The sequence below is a fragment of the Mytilus trossulus genome, unplaced genomic scaffold, assembly GCF_036588685.1.
Source record: "Mytilus trossulus isolate FHL-02 unplaced genomic scaffold, PNRI_Mtr1.1.1.hap1 h1tg000128l__unscaffolded, whole genome shotgun sequence".
NCBI lineage: Eukaryota > Metazoa > Mollusca > Bivalvia > Mytilida > Mytilidae > Mytilus > Mytilus trossulus.
Window position 1 is genome coordinate 615,613 of NW_026963301.1, and position 18,874 is coordinate 634,486.

Below are 18,874 nucleotides of genomic sequence, written 5' to 3' on the forward strand. Positions count from 1 at the left end.
TGCATTTTTTTACACGTTGATACATACCAGTTTCTCCTTTGGGTCCTTGAGGTCCTGGTGTTCCTGAAAGTCAGAGATATTTAAAGGTCATCATTATGGTACTTTTCAAAGAAGTTTTATTTTCAAGAACCTGACATTGGTATGAGTTAAAGCGGTTTAATGTGTACCAAGTTCGTCGTTTACTTTATATTTCTTTAAAAACATTTATATGCGATATGCAAATACATAAACAGCTATCCAAATTTGGCATTAAACGGATGATTTGTCAGCAATGGTTCAAAGGGTTTGTAATGATTAGAATGTTTACATATAATTGCAAGTATTTTGTTCAATCTCATTAAACTTAAATGTGTATTTGCAAGCATAACGGATACTGTGCAAACAAGGTGAAGTTGGCATAAACACGAAAATTGATACATACCATCGGCTCCGTTTGATCCTAAAAGTTAGAGAAAATAGGATAGCATAAGTTCAATAATATAAAAAAAATATCTTTTTATTTGTTAATATGGTTTGACTGGTATCATATTGTTCTTTTCTCTCAAAATTTCAGATAACTTTATTCTTTTTATTCCTTTGTATTCGTAGGAATGGTATTGCAGATTGCGTGGGAAGGTGTGGACAACGGATTTTATTGGTCAAAGAAATTCACATTTTTCAACCTGGTAATCAAAAGTTGGCAAACTCAAGAAATTAAAAATCCACAAAAATAAAATAAGACTTCAATTTACAAAAGTTTGTATGTGGCTTGAAAACTGAACAATAAGTCCAAAACGTTATCGAAAAAATCAAAAAGATGATTTGTAAGCAACGTTAAAAAATGTTTGTAATAAAAACAATGTTAAAATATAATTGCAAGTGATTTGTTTAACCACTTGAAAGTTATATGTGTATTTTTAAGAATGCATACCATTGGCTCCGTTTTGTCCGTCTGCGCCTGAAAGTAAGATAAGACATGCTAGTATAAGTACAATTCATCAACGTTATCTGTTTTAAAAATATATGACTTTTAGTTGTTAGTGTGCTTTGACAGTTATTATATTTTTCTTTAATCTCAACATTTCAGATAACTATCTTCTTTTGATTTATTTGTATTTGTAAGGATGTATGGCTGATTTTGTGGGAAAACGTGAACAACCAATTTTATAGTTCAAAGGAATACTCATTGTTAAAGGTTGCATAAGAACGTTGGCAAAACCACGAAATTGAATATCCACTAACATACAATAAGACTTCTATTATCAAAAGAGTGTACCCTTTAAAATCAGACGAATAAGCAGTGTGCGTTGTTTGCAAATTCAACAGACAAACTACAGTGCTATTAGGGGATTTGTTCAAACTATCACCTTTAATGGTTAAATATTTTTTTTTTAAAAGTAAATGAATAGTTTGATTAAAATGTTGATGAAACGTATTTCTTTTGATATTCATTATTTGTGTCTTGTGAGCAAATACGATAAATTGTAACCAGAATGCATTTTCTTTACACGATGATACATACCAGTTTCTCCTTTGGGTCCTTGAGGTCCTGGTGTTCCTGAAAGTCAGAGATATTTAAAGGTCATCATTATGGTACTTTTCAAAGAAGTTTTATTTTCAAGAACCTGATATTGGTATGAGTTAAAGTGGTTTAATGTGTACCAAGTTCGTCGTTTACTTTATATTTCCTTAAAAACATTTATATGCGATATGCAAATACATAAACAGCTATCCAAATATGGCATTAAACGGATGATTTGTCAGCAATGGTTGAAATGGTTTGTAATGATTAGAATGTTTACATATAATTGCAAGTATTTTGTTTAATCTCATTAAACTTAAATGTGTATTTGCAAGCATAACGGATACTGTGCAAACAAGGTGAAGTTGGCATAAACACGAAAATTGATACATACCATCGGCTCCGTTTGATCCTAAAAGTTAGAGAAAATAGGATAACATAAGTTCAATAATATAAAAAAAATATCTTTTTATTTGTTAATATGGTTTGACTGGTATCATATTGTTCTTTTCTCTCAAAATTTCAGATAACTTTATTCTTTTTATTCCTTTGTATTCGTAGGAATGGTATTGCAGATTGCGTGGGAAGGTGTGGACAACGGATTTTATTGGTCAAAGAAATTCACATTTTTCAACCTGGTAATCAAAAGTTGGCAAACTCAAGAAATTAAAAATCCACAAAAATAAAATAAGACTTCAATTTACAAAAGTTTGTATGTGGCTTGAAAACTGAACAATAAGTCCAAAACGTTATCGAAAAAATCAAAAAGATAATTGTAAGCAACGTTAAAAAATGTTTGTAATAAAAACAATGTTAAAATATAATTGCAAGTGATTTGTTTAACCACTTGAAAGTTATATGTGTATTTTTAAGAATGCATACCATTGGCTCCGTTTTGTCCGTCTGCGCCTGAAAGTAAGATAAGACATGCTAGTATAAGTACAATTCATCAACGTTATCTGTTTTAAAAATATATGACTTTTAGTTGTTAGTGTGCTTTGACAGGTATTATATTTTTCTTTAATCTCAACATTTCAGATAACTATCTTCTTTTGATTTATTTGTATTTGTAAGGATGTATGGCTGATTTTGTGGGAAAACGTGAACAACCAATTTTATAGTTCAAAGGAATACTCATTGTTAAAGGTTGCATAAGAACGTTGGCAAAACCACGAAATTGAATATCCACTAACATACAATAAGACTTCTATTATCAAAAGAGTGTACCCTTTAAAATCAGACGAATAAGCAGTGTGCGTTGTTTGCAAATTCAACAGACAAACTACAGTGCTATTAGGGGATTTGTTCAAACTATCACCTTTAATGGTTAAATTTTTTTTTTAAAAAGTAAATGAATAGTTTGATTAAAATGTTGATGAAACGTATTTCTTTTGATATTTATTATTTGTGTCTTGTGAGCAAATACGATAAATTGTAACCAGAATGCATTTTCTTTACACGATGATACATACCAGTTTCTCCTTTGGGTCCTTGAGGTCCTGGTGTTCCTGAAAGTCAGAGATATTTAAAGGTCATCATTATGGTACTTTTCAAAGAAGTTTTATTTTCAAGAACCTGATATTGGTATGAGTTAAAGTGGTTTAATGTGTACCAAGTTCGTCGTTTACTTTATATTTCCTTAAAAACATTTATATGCGATATGCAAATACATAAACAGCTATCCACATATGGCATTAAACGGATGATTTGTCAGCAATGGTTGAAATGGTTTGTAATGATTAGAATGTTTACATATAATTGCAAGTATTTTGTTTAATCTCATTAAACTTAAATGTGTATTTGCAAGCATAACGGATACTGTGCAAACAAGGTGAAGTTGGCATAAACACGAAAATTGATACATACCATCGGCTCCGTTTGATCCTAAAAGTTAGAGAAAATAGGATAGCATAAGTTCAATAATATAAAAAAATATCTTTTTATTTGTTAATATGGTTTGACTGGTATCATATTGTTCTTTTCTCTCAAAATTTCAGATAACTTTATTCTTTTTATTCATTTGTATTCGTAGGAATGGTATTGCAGATTGCGTGGGAAGGTGTGGACAACGGATTTTATTGGTCAAAGAAATTCACATTTTTCAACCTGGTAATCAAAAGTTGGCAAACTCAAGAAATTAAAAATCCACAAACATAAAATAAGACTTCAATTTACAAAAGTTTGTATGTGGCTTGAAAACTGAACAATAAGTCCAAAACGTTATCGAAGAAATCAAAAGGATGATTTGTAAGCAACGTTAAAAAATGTTTGTAATAAAAAGTAAAATCACAAATATACTGAACTCAGAGGAAAATCAATTTGGAAAGTCCATAATCACATGGCAAAATCAAAAAACAAAACGCATCAAAAACGAATGGACAAGAACAATGTTAAAATATAATTGCAAGTGATTTGTTTAACCACATGAAAGTTATATGTGTATTTTTAAGAATGCATACCATTGGCTCCGTTTTGTCCGTCTGCGCCTGAAAGTAAGATAAGATATGCTAGTATAAGTACAATACATCAACGTTATCTGTTTTAAAAATATATGACTTTTAGTTGTTAGTGTGCTTTGACAGGTATTATATTTTTCTTTAATCTCAACATTTCAGATAACTATCTTCTTTTGATTCATTTGTATTTGTAAGGATGTACGGCTGATTTTGTGAGAAAACGTGAACAACCAATTTTATAGTTCAAAGGAATACTCATTGTTAAAGGTTGCATAAGAACGTTGGTAAAACCACGAAATTAAATATCCACTAACATACAATAAGACTTCTATTATCAAAAGAGTGTACCCTTTAAAATCAGACGAATACGCAGTGTGCGTTGTTTGCAAATTCAACAGACAAACTACAGTGCTATTAGGGGATTTGTTCAAACTATCACTTTTAATGGTTAAATTCTTTTTTTTTTAAAAGTAAATGAATAGTTTGATTAAAATTTTGATGAAACGTATTTCTTTTGATATTTATTATTTGTGTCTTGTGAGCAAATACGATAAATTGTAACCAGAATGCATTTTTTTACACGTTGATACATACCAGTTTCTCCTTTGGGTCCTTGAGGTCCTGGTGTTCCTGAAAGTCAGAGATATTTAAAGGTCATCATTATGGTACTTTTCAAAGAAGTTCTATTTTCAAGAACCTGACATTGGTATGAGTTAAAGTGGTTTAATGTGTACCAAGTTCGTCGTTTACTTTATATTTCTTTAAAACATTTATATGCGATATGCAAATACATAAACAGCTATCCAAATATGGCATTAAACGGATGATTTGTCAGCAATGGTTTAAACGGTTTGTAATGATTAGAATGTTTACATATAATTGCAAGTATTTTGTTTAATCTCATTAAACTTAAATGTGTATTTGCAAGCATAAAAGATACTGTGCAAACAAGGTGAAGTTGGCATAAACACGAAAATTGATACATACCGTCGGCTCCGTTTGATCCTAAAAGTTAGAGAAAATAGGATAGCATAAGTTCAATAATATAAAAAAATATCTTTTTATTTGTTATTATGGTTTGAATGGTATCATATTGTTATCTTCTCTCAAAATTTCAGATAACTATCTTCTTTTTATTCCTTTGTATTCGTAGGAATGGTATTGCAGATTGCGTGGGAAGGTGTGGACAACGGATTTTATTGGTCAAAGAAATTCACATTTTTCAACCTGGTAATCAAAAGTTGGCAAACTCAAGAAATTAAAAATCCACAAAAATAAAATAAGACTTCAATTTACAAAAGTTTGTATGTGGCTTGAAAACTGAACAATAAGTCCAAAACGTTATCGAAAAAATCAAAAAGATGATTTGTAAGCAACGTTAAAAAATGTTTGTAATAAAAACAATGTTAAAATATAATTGCAAGTGATTTGTTTAACCACATGAAAGTTATATGTGTATTTTTAAGAATGCATATCATTGGCTCCGTTTTGTCCGTCTGCGCCTGAAAGTAAGATAAGATATGCTAGTATAAGTACAATACATCAACGTTATCTGTTTTAAAAATATATGACTTTTAGTTGTTAGTGTGCTTTGACAGGTATTATATTTTTCTTTAATCTCAACATTTCAGATAACTATCTTCTTTTGATTCATTTGTATTTGTAAGGATGTACGGCTGATTTTGTGAGAAAACGTGAACAACCAATTTTATAGTTCAAAGGAATACTCATTGTTAAAGGTTGCATAAGAACGTTGGTAAAACCACGAAATTAAATATCCACTAACATACAATAAGACTTCTATTATCAAAAGAGTGTACCCTTTAAAATCAGACGAATACGCAGTGTGCGTTGTTTGCAAATTCAACAGACAAACTACAGTGCTATTAGGGGATTTGTTCAAACTATCAATTTTAATGGTTAAATTCTTTTTTTTTTTTTAAAGTAAATGAATAGTTTGATTAAAATTTTGATGAAACGTATTTCTTTTGATATTTATTATTTGTGTCTTGTGAGCAAATACGATAAATTGTAACCAGAATGCATTTTTTTTACACGTTGATACATACCAGTTTCTCCTTTGGGTCCTTGAGGTCCTGGTGTTCCTGAAAGTCAGAGATATTTAAAGGTCATCATTATTGTACTTTTCAAAGAAATCTTATTTTCAAGAACCTGACATTGGTATGAGTTAAAGTGGTTTAATGTGTACCAAGTTCGTCGTTTACTTTATATTTCTTTAAAAACATTTATATGCGATATGCAAATACGTAAACAGCTATTCAAATTTGGCATTAAACGGATAAATTGTCAGCAATGGTTCAAAGGGTTTGTAATGATTAGAATGTTTACATATAATTGCAAGTATTTTGTTTAATCTCATTAAACTTAAATGTGTATTTGCAAGCATAACGGATACTGTGCAAACAGGGTGCAGTTGGCATAAACACGAAAATTGATACATACCATCGGCTCCGTTTGATCCTAAAAGTTAGAGAAAATAGGATAGCATAAGTTCAATAATATAAAAAAATATCTTTTTATTTGTTAATATGGTTTGACTGGTATCATATTGTTCTTTTCTCTCAAAATTTCAGATAACTTTCTTCTTTTTATTCTTTTGTATTCGTAGGAATGGTATTGCAGATTGCGTGGGAAGGTGTGGACAACGGATTTTATTGGTCAAAGAAATTCACATTTTTCAACCTGGTAATCAAAAGTTGGCAAACTCAAGAAATTAAAAATCCACAAAAATAAAATAAGACTTCAATTTACAAAAGTTTGTATGTGGCTTGAAAACTGAACAATAAGTCCAAAACGTTATCGAAGAAATCAAAAAGATGATTTGTAAGCAACGTTAAAAAATGTTTGTAATAAAAAGAATGTTAAAATATAATTGCAAGTGATTTGTTTAACCACATGAAAGTTATATGTGTATTTTTAAGAATGCATACCATTGGCTCCGTTTTGTCCGTCTGCGCCTGAAAGTAAGATAAGATATGCTAGTATAAGTACAATACATCAACGTTATCTGTTTTAAAAATATATGACTTTTAGTTGTTAGTGTGCTTTGACAGGTATTATATTTTTCTTTAATCTCAACATTTCAGATAACTATCTTCTTTTGATTCATTTGTATTTGTAAGGATGTATGGCTGATTTTGTGGGAAAACGTGAACAACCAATTTTATAGTTCAAAGGAATACTCATTGTTAAAGGTTGCATAAGAACGTTGGTAAAACCACGAAATTAAATATCCACTAACATACAATAAGACTTCTATTATCAAAAGAGTGTACCCTTTAAAATCAGACGAATACGCAGTGTGCGTTGTTTGCAAATTCAACAGACAAACTACAGTGCTATTAGGGGATTTGTTCAAACTATCACTTTTAATGGTTAAATTCTTTTTTTTTTTTTTTTTAAAGTAAATGAATAGTTTGATTAAAATTTTGATGAAACGTATTTCTTTTGATATTTATTATTTGTGTCTTGTGAGCAAATACGATAAATTGTAACCAGAATGCATTTTTTTTACACGTTGATACATACCAGTTTCTCCTTTGGGTCCTTGAGGTCCTGGTGTTCCTGAAAGTCAGAGATATTTAAAGGTCATCATTATTGTACTTTTCAAAGAAATCTTATTTTCAAGAACCTGACATTGGTATGAGTTAAAGTGGTTTAATGTGTACCAAGTTCGTCGTTTACTTTATATTTCTTTAAAAACATTTATATGCGATATGCAAATACGTAAACAGCTATTCAAATTTGGCATTAAACGGATAAATTGTCAGCAATGGTTCAAAGGGTTTGTAATGATTAGAATGTTTACATATAATTGCAAGTATTTTGTTTAATCTCATTAAACTTAAATGTGTATTTGCAAGCATAACGGATACTGTGCAAACAGGGTGCAGTTGGCATAAACACGAAAATTGATACATACCATCGGCTCCGTTTGATCCTAAAAGTTAGAGAAAATAGGATAGCATAAGTTCAATAATATAAAAAAATATCTTTTTATTTGTTAATATGGTTTGACTGGTATCATATTGTTCTTTTCTCTCAAAATTTCAGATAACTTTCTTCTTTTTATTCTTTTGTATTCGTAGGAATGGTATTGCAGATTGCGTGGGAAGGTGTGGACAACGGATTTTATTGGTCAAAGAAATTCACATTTTTCAACCTGGTAATCAAAAGTTGGCAAACTCAAGAAATTAAAAATCCACAAAAATAAAATAAGACTTCAATTTACAAAAGTTTGTATGTGGCTTGAAAACTGAACAATAAGTCCAAAACGTTATCGAAGAAATCAAAAAGATGATTTGTAAGCAACGTTAAAAAATGTTTGTAATAAAAAGAATGTTAAAATATAATTGCAAGTGATTTGTTTAACCACATGAAAGTTATATGTGTATTTTTAAGAATGCATACCATTGGCTCCGTTTTGTCCGTCTGCGCCTGAAAGTAAGATAAGATATGCTAGTATAAGTACAATACATCAACGTTATCTGTTTTAAAAATATATGACTTTTAGTTGTTAGTGTGCTTTGACAGGTATTATATTTTTCTTTAATCTCAACATTTCAGATAACTATCTTCTTTTGATTCATTTGTATTTGTAAGGATGTATGGCTGATTTTGTGGGAAAACGTGAACAACCAATTTTATAGTTCAAAGGAATACTCATTGTTAAAGGTTGCATAAGAACGTTGGTAAAACCACGAAATTAAATATCCACTAACATACAATAAGACTTCTATTATCAAAAGAGTGTACCCTTTAAAATCAGACGAATACGCAGTGTGCGTTGTTTGCAAATTCAACAGACAAACTACAGTGCTATTAGGGGATTTGTTCAAACTATCACTTTTAATGGTTAAATTCTTTTTTTTTTTTTTTTTAAAGTAAATGAATAGTTTGATTAAAATTTTGATGAAACGTATTTCTTTTGATATTTATTATTTGTGTCTTGTGAGCAAATACGATAAATTGTAACCAGAATGCATTTTTTTTACACGTTGATACATACCAGTTTCTCCTTTGGGTCCTTGAGGTCCTGGTGTTCCTGAAAGTCAGAGATATTTAAAGGTCATCATTATTGTACTTTTCAAAGAAATCTTATTTTCAAAAACCTGACATTGGTATGAGTTAAAGTGGTTTAATGTGTACCAAATTCGTCGTTTACTTTATATTTCTTTAAAAACATTTATATGCGATATGCAAATACGTAAACAGCTATTCAAATTTGGCATTAAACGGATAAATTGTCAGCAATGGTTCAAAGGGTTTGTAATGATTAGAATGTTTACATATAATTGCAAGTATTTTGTTTAATCTAATTAAACTTAAATGTGTATTTGCAAGCATAACGGATACTGTGCAAACAGGGTGCAGTTGGCATAAACACGAAAATTGATACATACCATCGGCTCCGTTTGATCCTAAAAGTTAGAGAAAATAGGATAGCATATGTTCAATAATATAAAAAAAATATCTTTTTATTTGTTAATATGGTTTGACTGGTATCATATTGTTCTTTTCTCTCAAAATTTCAGATAACTTTATTCTTTTTATTCCTTTGTATTCGTAGGAATGGTATTGCAGATTGCGTTGGAAGGTGTGGACAACGGATTTTATTGGTCAAAGAAATTCACATTTTTCAACCTGATAATCAAAAGTTGGCAAACTCAAGAAATTAAAAATCCACAAAAATAAAATAAGACTTCAATTTACAAAAGTTTGTATGTGGCTTGAAAACTGAACAATAAGTCCAAAACGTTATCGAAGAAATCAAAAAGATGATTTGTAAGCAACGTTATAAAATGTTTGTAATAAAAAGAATGTTAAAATATAATTGCAAGTGATTTGTTTAACCACATGAAAGTTATATGTGTATTTTTAAGAATGCATACCATTGGCTCCGTTTTGTCCGTCTGCGCCTGAAAGTAAGATAAGATATGCTAGTATAAGTACAATACATCAACGTTATCTGTTTTAAAAATATATGACTTTTAGTTGTTAGTGTGCTTTGACAGGTATTATATTTTTCTTTAATCTCAACATTTCAGATAACTAGCTTCTTTTGATTCATTTGTATTTGTAAGGATGTATGGCCGATTTTGTGGGAAAACGTGAACAACCAATTTTATAGTTCAAAGGAATACTCACTTGTAAAGGTTGCATAAGAACGTTGGTAAAACCACGAAATTAAATATCCACTAACATACAATAAGACTTCTATTATCAAAAGAGTGTACCCTTTAAAATCAGACCAATACGCAGTGTGCGTTGTTTGCAAATTCAACAGACAAACTACAGTGCTATTAGGGGATTTGTTCAAACTATCACTTTTAATGGTTAAATTCGTTTTTTTTTTTTTTTTTAAAGTAAATGAATAGTTTGATTAAAATTTTGATGAAACGTATTTCTTTTGATATTTATTATTTGTGTCTTGTGAGCAAATACGATAAAATGTAACCAGAATGCATTTTTTTTACACGTTGATACATACCAGTTTCTCCTTTGGGTCCTTGAGGTCCTGGTGTTCCTGAAAGTCAGAGATATTTAAAGGTCATCATTATGGTACTTTTCAAAGAAATTTTATTTTCAAAAACCTGACATTGGTATGAGTTAAAGTGGTTTAATGTGTACCAAGTTCGTCGTTTACTTTATATTTCTTTAAAAACATTTATATGCGATATGCAAATACGTAAACAGCTATTCAAATTTGGCATTAAACGGATAAATTGTCAGCAATGGTTCAAAGGGTTTGTAATGATTAGAATGTTTACATATAATTGCAAGTATTTTGTTTAATCTCATTAAACTTAAATGTGTATTTGCAAGCATAACGGATACTGTGCAAACAGGGTGCAGTTGGCATAAACACGAAAATTGATACATACCATCGGCTCCGTTTGATCCTAAAAGTTAGAGAAAATAGGATAGCATAAGTTCAATAATATAAAAAAATATCTTTTTATTTGTTAATATGGTTTGACTGGTATCATATTGTTCTTTTCTCTCAAAATTTCAGATAACTTTCTTCTTTTTATTCCTTTGTATTCGTAGGAATGGTATTGCAGATTGCGTTGGAAGGTGTGGACAACGGATTTTATTGGTCAAAGAAATTCACATTTTTCAACCTGATAATCAAAAGTTGGCAAACTCAAGAAATTAAAAATCCACAAAAATAAAATAAGACTTCAATTTACAAAAGTTTGTATGTGGCTTGAAAACTGAACAATAAGTCCAAAACGTTATCGAAGAAATCAAAAAGATGATTTGTAAGCAACGTTATAAAATGTTTGTAATAAAAAGAATGTTAAAATATAATTGCAAGTGATTTGTTTAACCACATGAAAGTTATATGTGTATTTTTAAGAATGCATACCATTGGCTCCGTTTTGTCCGTCTGCGCCTGAAAGTAAGATAAGATATGCTAGTATAAGTACAATACATCAACGTTATCTGTTTTAAAAATATATGACTTTTAGTTGTTAGTGTGCTTTGACAGGTATTATATTTTTCTTTAATCTCAACATTTCAGATAACTAGCTTCTTTTGATTCATTTGTATTTGTAAGGATGTATGGCCGATTTTGTGGGAAAACGTGAACAACCAATTTTATAGTTCAAAGGAATACTCACTTGTAAAGGTTGCTTAAGAACGTTGGTAAAACCACGAAATTAAATATCCACTAACATACAATAAGACTTCTATTATCAAAAGAGTGTACCCTTTAAAATCAGACGAATACGCAGTGTGCGTTGTTTGCAAATTCAACAGACAAACTACAGTGCTATTAGGGGATTTGTTCAAACTATCACTTTTAATGGTTAAATTCTTTTTTTTTTTTTTTTAAAGTAAATGAATAGTTTGATTAAAATTTTGATGAAACGTATTTCTTTTGATATTTATTATTTGTGTCTTGTGAGCAAATACGATAAAATGTAACCAGAATGCATTTTTTTACACGTTGATACATACCAGTTTCTCCTTTGGGTCCTTGAGGTCCTGGTGTTCCTGAAAGTCAGAGATATTTAAAGGTCATCATTATTGTACTTTTCAAAGAAATCTTATTTTCAAAAACCTGACATTGGTATGAGTTAAAGTGGTTTAATGTGTACCAAGTTCGTCGTTTACTTTATATTTCTTTAAAAACATTTATATGCGATATGCAAATACGTAAACAGCTATTCAAATTTGGCATTAAACGGATAAATTGTCAGCAATGGTTCAAAGGGTTTGTAATGATTAGAATGTTTACATATAATTGCAAGTATTTTGTTTAATCTCATTAAACTTAAATGTGTATTTGCAAGCATAACGGATACTGTGCAAACAGGGTGCAGTTGGCATAAACACGAAAATTGATACATACCATCGGCTCCGTTTGATCCTAAAAGTTAGAGAAAATAGGATAGCATAAGTTCAATAATATAAAAAAATATCTTTTTATTTGTTAATATGGTTTGACTGGTATCATATTGTTCTTTTCTCTCAAAATTTCAGATAACTTTCTTCTTTTTATTCCTTTGTATTCGTAGGAATGGTATTGCAGATTGCGTTGGAAGGTGTGGACAACGGATTTTATTGGTCAAAGAAATTCACATTTTTCAACCTGATAATCAAAAGTTGGCAAACTCAAGAAATTAAAAATCCACAAAAATAAAATAAGACTTCAATTTACAAAAGTTTGTATGTGGCTTGAAAACTGAACAATAAGTCCAAAACGTTATCGAAGAAATCAAAAAGATGATTTGTAAGCAACGTTATAAAATGTTTGTAATAAAAAGAATGTTAAAATATAATTGCAAGTGATTTGTTTAACCACATGAAAGTTATATGTGTATTTTTAAGAATGCATACCATTGGCTCCGTTTTGTCCGTCTGCGCCTGAAAGTAAGATAAGATATGCTAGTATAAGTACAATACATCAACGTTATCTGTTTTAAAAATATATGACTTTTAGTTGTTAGTGTGCTTTGACAGGTATTATATTTTTCTTTAATCTCAACATTTCAGATAACTAGCTTCTTTTGATTCATTTGTATTTGTAAGGATGTATGGCCGATTTTGTGGGAAAACGTGAACAACCAATGTTATAGTTCAAAGGAATACTCACTTGTAAAGGTTGCATAAGAACGTTGGTAAAACCACGAAATTAAATATCCACTAACATACAATAAGACTTCTATTATCAAAAGAGTGTACCCTTTAAAATCAGACGAATACGCAGTGTGCGTTGTTTGCAAATTCAACAGACAAACTACAGTGCTATTAGGGGATTTGTTCAAACTATCACTTTTAATGGTTAAATTCTTTTTTTTTTTTTTTTAAAGTAAATGAATAGTTTGATTAAAATTTTGATGAAACGTATTTCTTTTGATATTTATTATTTGTGTCTTGTGAGCAAATACGATAAAATGTAACCAGAATGCATTTTTTTTACACGTTGATACATACCAGTTTCTCCTTTGGGTCCTTGAGGTCCTGGTGTTCCTGAAAGTCAGAGATATTTAAAGGTCATCATTATTGTACTTTTCAAAGAAATCTTATTTTCAAAAACCTGACATTGGTATGAGTTAAAGTGGTTTAATGTGTACCAAGTTCGTCGTTTACTTTATATTTCTTTAAAAACATTTATATGCGATATGCAAATACGTAAACAGCTATTCAAATTTGGCATTAAACGGATAAATTGTCAGCAATGGTTCAAAGGGTTTGTAATGATTAGAATGTTTACATATAATTGCAAGTATTTTGTTTAATCTCATTAAACTTAAATGTGTATTTGCAAGCATAACGGATACTGTGCAAACAGGGTGCAGTTGGCATAAACACGAAAATTGATACATACCATCGGCTCCGTTTGATCCTAAAAGTTAGAGAAAATAGGATAGCATAAGTTCAATGATATAAAAAAATATCTTTTTATTTGTTAATATGGTTTGACTGGTATCATATTGTTCTTTTCTCTCAAAATTTCAGATAACTTTCTTCTTTTTATTCCTTTGTATTCGTAGGAATGGTATTGCAGATTGCGTGGGAAGGTGTGGACAACGGATTTTATTGGTCAAAGAAATTCACATTTTTCAACCTGGTAATCAAAAGTTGGCAAACTCAAGAAATTAAAAATCCACAAAAATAAAATAAGACTTCAATTTACAAAAGTTTGTATGTGGCTTGAAAACTGAACAATAAGTCCAAAACGTTATCGAAGAAATCAAAAAGATGATTTGTAAGCAACGTTAAAAAATGTTTGTAAACAAAAGAATGTTAAAATTTAATTGCAAGTGATTTGTTTAACCACATGAAAGTTATATTTGTATTTTTAAGAATGCATACCATTGGCTCCGTTTTGTCCGTCTGCGCCTGAAAGTAAGATAAGATATGCTAGTATAAAGTACAATACATCAACGTTATCTGTTTTAAAAATATATGACTTTTAGTTGTTAGTGTGCTTTGACAGGTATTATATTTTTCGTTAATCTCAACATTTCAGATAACTAGCTTCTTTTGATTCATTTGTATTTGTAAGGATGTATGGCTGATTTTGTGGGAAAACGTGAACAACCAATTTTATAGTTCAAAGGAATACTCACTGTTAAAGGTTGCATAAGAACGTTGGTAAAACCACGAAATTAAATATCCACTAACATACAATAAGACTTCTATTATCAAAAGAGTGTACCCTTTAAAATCAGACGAATACGCAGTGTGCGTTGTTTGCAAATTCAACAGACAAACTACAGTGCTATTAGGGGATTTGTTCAAACTATCACTTTTAATGGTTAAATTCTTTTTTTTTTTTTTTTAAAGTAAATGAATAGTTTGATTAAAATTTTGATGAAACGTATTTCTTTTGATATTTATTATTTGTGTCTTGTGAGCAAATACGATAAATTGTAACCAGAATGCATTTTTTTTACACGTTGATACATACCAGTTTCTCCTTTGGGTCCTTGAGGTCCTGGTGTTCCTGAAAGTCAGAGATATTTAAAGGTCATCATTATTGTACTTTTCAAAGAAATCTTATTTTCAAAAACCTGACATTGGTATGAGTTAAAGTGGTTTAATGTGTACCAAGTTCGTCGTTTACTTTATATTTCTTTAAAAACATTTATATGCGATATGCAAATACGTAAACAGCTATTCAAATTTGGCATTAAACGGATAAATTGTCAGCAATGGTTCAAAGGGTTTGTAATGATTAGAATGTTTACATATAATTGCAAGTATTTTGTTTAATCTCATTAAACTTAAATGTGTATTTGCAAGCATAACGGATACTGTGCAAACAGGGTGCAGTTGGCATAAACACGAAAATTGATACATACCATCGGCTCCGTTTGATCCTAAAAGTTAGAGAAAATAGGATAGCATAAGTTCAATAATATAAAAAAATATCTTTTTATTTGTTAATATGGTTTGACTGGTATCATATTGTTCTTTTCTCTCAAAATTTCAGATAACTTTCTTCTTTTTATTCCTTTGTATTCGTAGGAATGGTATTGCAGATTGCGTGGGAAGGTGTGGACAACGGATTTTATTGGTCAAAGAAATTCACATTTTTCAACCTGGTAATCAAAAGTTGGCAAACTCAAGAAATTAAAAATCCACAAAAATAAAATAAGACTTCAATTTACAAAAGTTTGTATGTGGCTTGAAAACTGAACAATAAGTCCAAAACGTTATCGAAGAAATCAAAAAGATGATTTGTAAGCAACGTTAAAAAATGTTTGTAATAAAAAGAATGTTAAAATATAATTGCAAGTGATTTGTTTAACCACATGAAAGTTATATTTGTATTTTTAAGAATGCATACCATTGGCTCCGTTTTGTCCGTCTGCGCCTGAAAGTAAGATAAGATATGCTAGTATAAAGTACAATACATCAACGTTATCTGTTTTAAAAATATATGACTTTTAGTTGTTAGTGTGCTTTGACAGGTATTATATTTTTCTTTAATCTCAACATTTCAGATAACTAGCTTCTTTTGATTCATTTGTATTTGTAAGGATGTATGGCTGATTTTGTGGGAAAACGTGAACAACCAATTTTATAGTTCAAAGGAATACTCACTGTTAAAGGTTGCATAAGAACGTTGGTAAAACCACGAAATTAAATATCCACTAACATACAATAAGACTTCTATTATCAAAAGAGTGTACCCTTTAAAATCAGACGAATACGCAGTGTGCGTTGTTTGCAAATTCAACAGACAAACTACAGTGCTACTAGGGGATTTGTTCAAACTATCACTTTTAATGGTTAAATTCTTTTTTTTTTTTTTTAAAGTAAATGAATAGTTTGATTAAAATTTTGATGAAACGTATTTCTTTTGATATTTATTATTTGTGTCTTGTGAGCAAATACGATAAATTGTAACCAGAATGCATTTTTTTTACACGTTGATACATACCAGTTTCTCCTTTGGGTCCTTGAGGTCCTGGTGTTCCTGAAAGTCAGAGATATTTAAAGGTCATCATTATTGTACTTTTCAAAGAAATCTTATTTTCAAAAACCTGACATTGGTATGAGTTAAAGTGGTTTAATGTGTACCAAGTTCGTCGTTTACTTTATATTTCTTTAAAAACATTTATATGCGATATGCAAATACGTAAACAGCTATTCAAATTTGGCATTAAACGGATAAATTGTCAGCAATGGTTCAAAGGGTTTGTAATGATTAGAATGTTTACATATAATTGCAAGTATTTTGTTTAATCTCATTAAACTTAAATGTGTATTTGCAAGCATAACGGATACTGTGCAAACAGGGTGCAGTTGGCATAAACACGAAAATTGATACATACCATCGGCTCCGTTTGATCCTAAAAGTTAGAGAAAATAGGATAGCATAAGTTCAATAATATAAAAAAATATCTTTTTATTTGTTAATATGGTTTGACTGGTATCATATTGTTCTTTTCTCTCAAAATTTCAGATAACTTTCTTCTTTTTATTCCTTTGTATTCGTAGGAATGGTATTGCAGATTGCGTTGGAAGGTGTGGACAACGGATTTTATTGGTCAAAGAAATTCACATTTTTCAACCTGATAATCAAAAGTTGGCAAACTCAAGAAATTAAAAATCCACAAAAATAAAATAAGACTTCAATTTACAAAAGTTTGTATGTGGCTTGAAAACTGAACAATAAGTCCAAAACGTTATCGAAGAAATCAAAAAGATGATTTGTAAGCAACGTTATAAAATGTTTGTAATAAAAAGAATGTTAAAATATAATTGCAAGTGATTTGTTTAACCACATGAAAGTTATATGTGTATTTTTAAGAATGCATACCATTGGCTCCGTTTTGTCCGTCTGCGCCTGAAAGTAAGATAAGATATGCTAGTATAAGTACAATACATCAACGTTATCTGTTTTAAAAATATATGACTTTTAGTTGTTAGTGTGCTTTGACAGGTATTATATTTTTCTTTAATCTCAACATTTCAGATAACTAGCTTCTTTTGATTCATTTGTATTTGTAAGGATGTATGGCCGATTTTGTGGGAAAACGTGAACAACCAATTTTATAGTTCAAAGGAATACTCACTTGTAAAGGTTGCATAAGAACGTTGGTAAAACCACGAAATTAAATATCCACTAACATACAATAAGACTTCTATTATCAAAAGAGTGTACCCTTTAAAATCAGACGAATACGCAGTGTGCGTTGTTTGCAAATTCAACAGACAAACTACAGTGCTATTAGGGGATTTGTTCAAACTATCACTTTTAATGGTTAATTTTTTTTTTTTTTTTTTTTAAAGTAAATGAATAGTTTGATTAAAATTTTGATGAAACGTATTTCTTTTGATATTTATTATTTGTGTCTTGTGAGCAAATACGATAAAATGTAACCAGAATGCATTTTTTTTACACGTTGATACATACCAGTTTCTCCTTTGGGTCCTTGAGGTCCTGGTGTTCCTGAAAGTCAGAGATATTTAAAGGTCATCATTATTGTACTTTTCAAAGAAATCTTATTTTCAAAAACCTGACATTGGTATGAGTTAAAGTGGTTTAATGTGTACCAAGTTCGTCGTTTACTTTATATTTCTTTAAAAACATTTATATGCGATATGCAAATACGTAAACAGCTATTCAAATTTGGCATTAAACGGATAAATTGTCAGCAATGGTTCAAAGGGTTTGTAATGATTAGAATGTTTACATATAATTGCAAGTATTTTGTTTAATCTCATTAAACTTAAATGTGTATTTGCAAGCATAACGGATACTGTGCAAACAGGGTGCAGTTGGCATAAACACGAAAATTGATACATACCATCGGCTCCGTTTGATCCTAAAAGTTAGAGAAAATAGGATAGCATAAGTTCAATAATATAAAAAAATATCTTTTTATTTGTTAATATGGTTTGACTGGTATCATATTGTTCTTTTCTCTCAAAATTTCAGATAACTTTCTTCTTTTTATTCCTTTGTATTCGTAGGAATGGTATTGCAGATTGCGTTGGAAGGTGTGGACAACGGATTTTATTGGTCAAAGAAATTCACATTTTTCAACCTGATAATCAAAAGTTGGCAAACTCAAGAAATTAAAAATCCACAAAAATAAAATAAGACTTCAATTTACAAAAGTTTGTATGTGGCTTGAAAACTGAACAATAAGTCCAAAACGTTATCGAAGAAATCAAAAAGATGATTTGTAAGCAACGTTATAAAATGTTTGTAATAAAAAGAATGTTAAAATATAATTGCAAGTGATTTGTTTAACCACATGAAAGTTATATGTGTATTTTTAAGAATGCATACCATTGGCTCCGTTTTGTCCGTCTGCGCCTGAAAGTAAGATAAGATATGCTAGTATAAGTACAATACATCAACGTTATCTGTTTTAAAAATATATGACTTTTAGTTGTTAGTGTGCTTTGACAGGTATTA

General features: G+C 29.9%; 1 protein-coding gene across 1 annotated transcript in view; it reads right to left on the reverse strand.

The window, feature by feature from the left end:
* Positions 1–18,874, reverse strand: part of LOC134700276 (collagen alpha-1(I) chain-like) — a 159,033-nt gene that overhangs the window by 20,023 nt on the left and 120,136 nt on the right. The window contains exons 81-96 of the mRNA XM_063561634.1: positions 18,258–18,275; positions 16,779–16,796; positions 15,300–15,317; positions 13,820–13,837; positions 12,341–12,358; positions 10,863–10,880; positions 9,381–9,398; positions 7,901–7,918; positions 6,421–6,438; positions 4,945–4,962; positions 4,552–4,587; positions 3,368–3,385; positions 2,974–3,009; positions 1,896–1,913; positions 1,502–1,537; positions 422–439 (exon numbers count right to left, since the gene is read on the reverse strand). Coding sequence (XP_063417704.1) covers positions 422–439; positions 1,502–1,537; positions 1,896–1,913; positions 2,974–3,009; positions 3,368–3,385; positions 4,552–4,587; positions 4,945–4,962; positions 6,421–6,438; positions 7,901–7,918; positions 9,381–9,398; positions 10,863–10,880; positions 12,341–12,358; positions 13,820–13,837; positions 15,300–15,317; positions 16,779–16,796; positions 18,258–18,275 — 342 coding nt within the window. The remainder of the gene's footprint in view (positions 1–421; positions 440–1,501; positions 1,538–1,895; positions 1,914–2,973; positions 3,010–3,367; positions 3,386–4,551; positions 4,588–4,944; positions 4,963–6,420; positions 6,439–7,900; positions 7,919–9,380; positions 9,399–10,862; positions 10,881–12,340; positions 12,359–13,819; positions 13,838–15,299; positions 15,318–16,778; positions 16,797–18,257; positions 18,276–18,874) is intronic.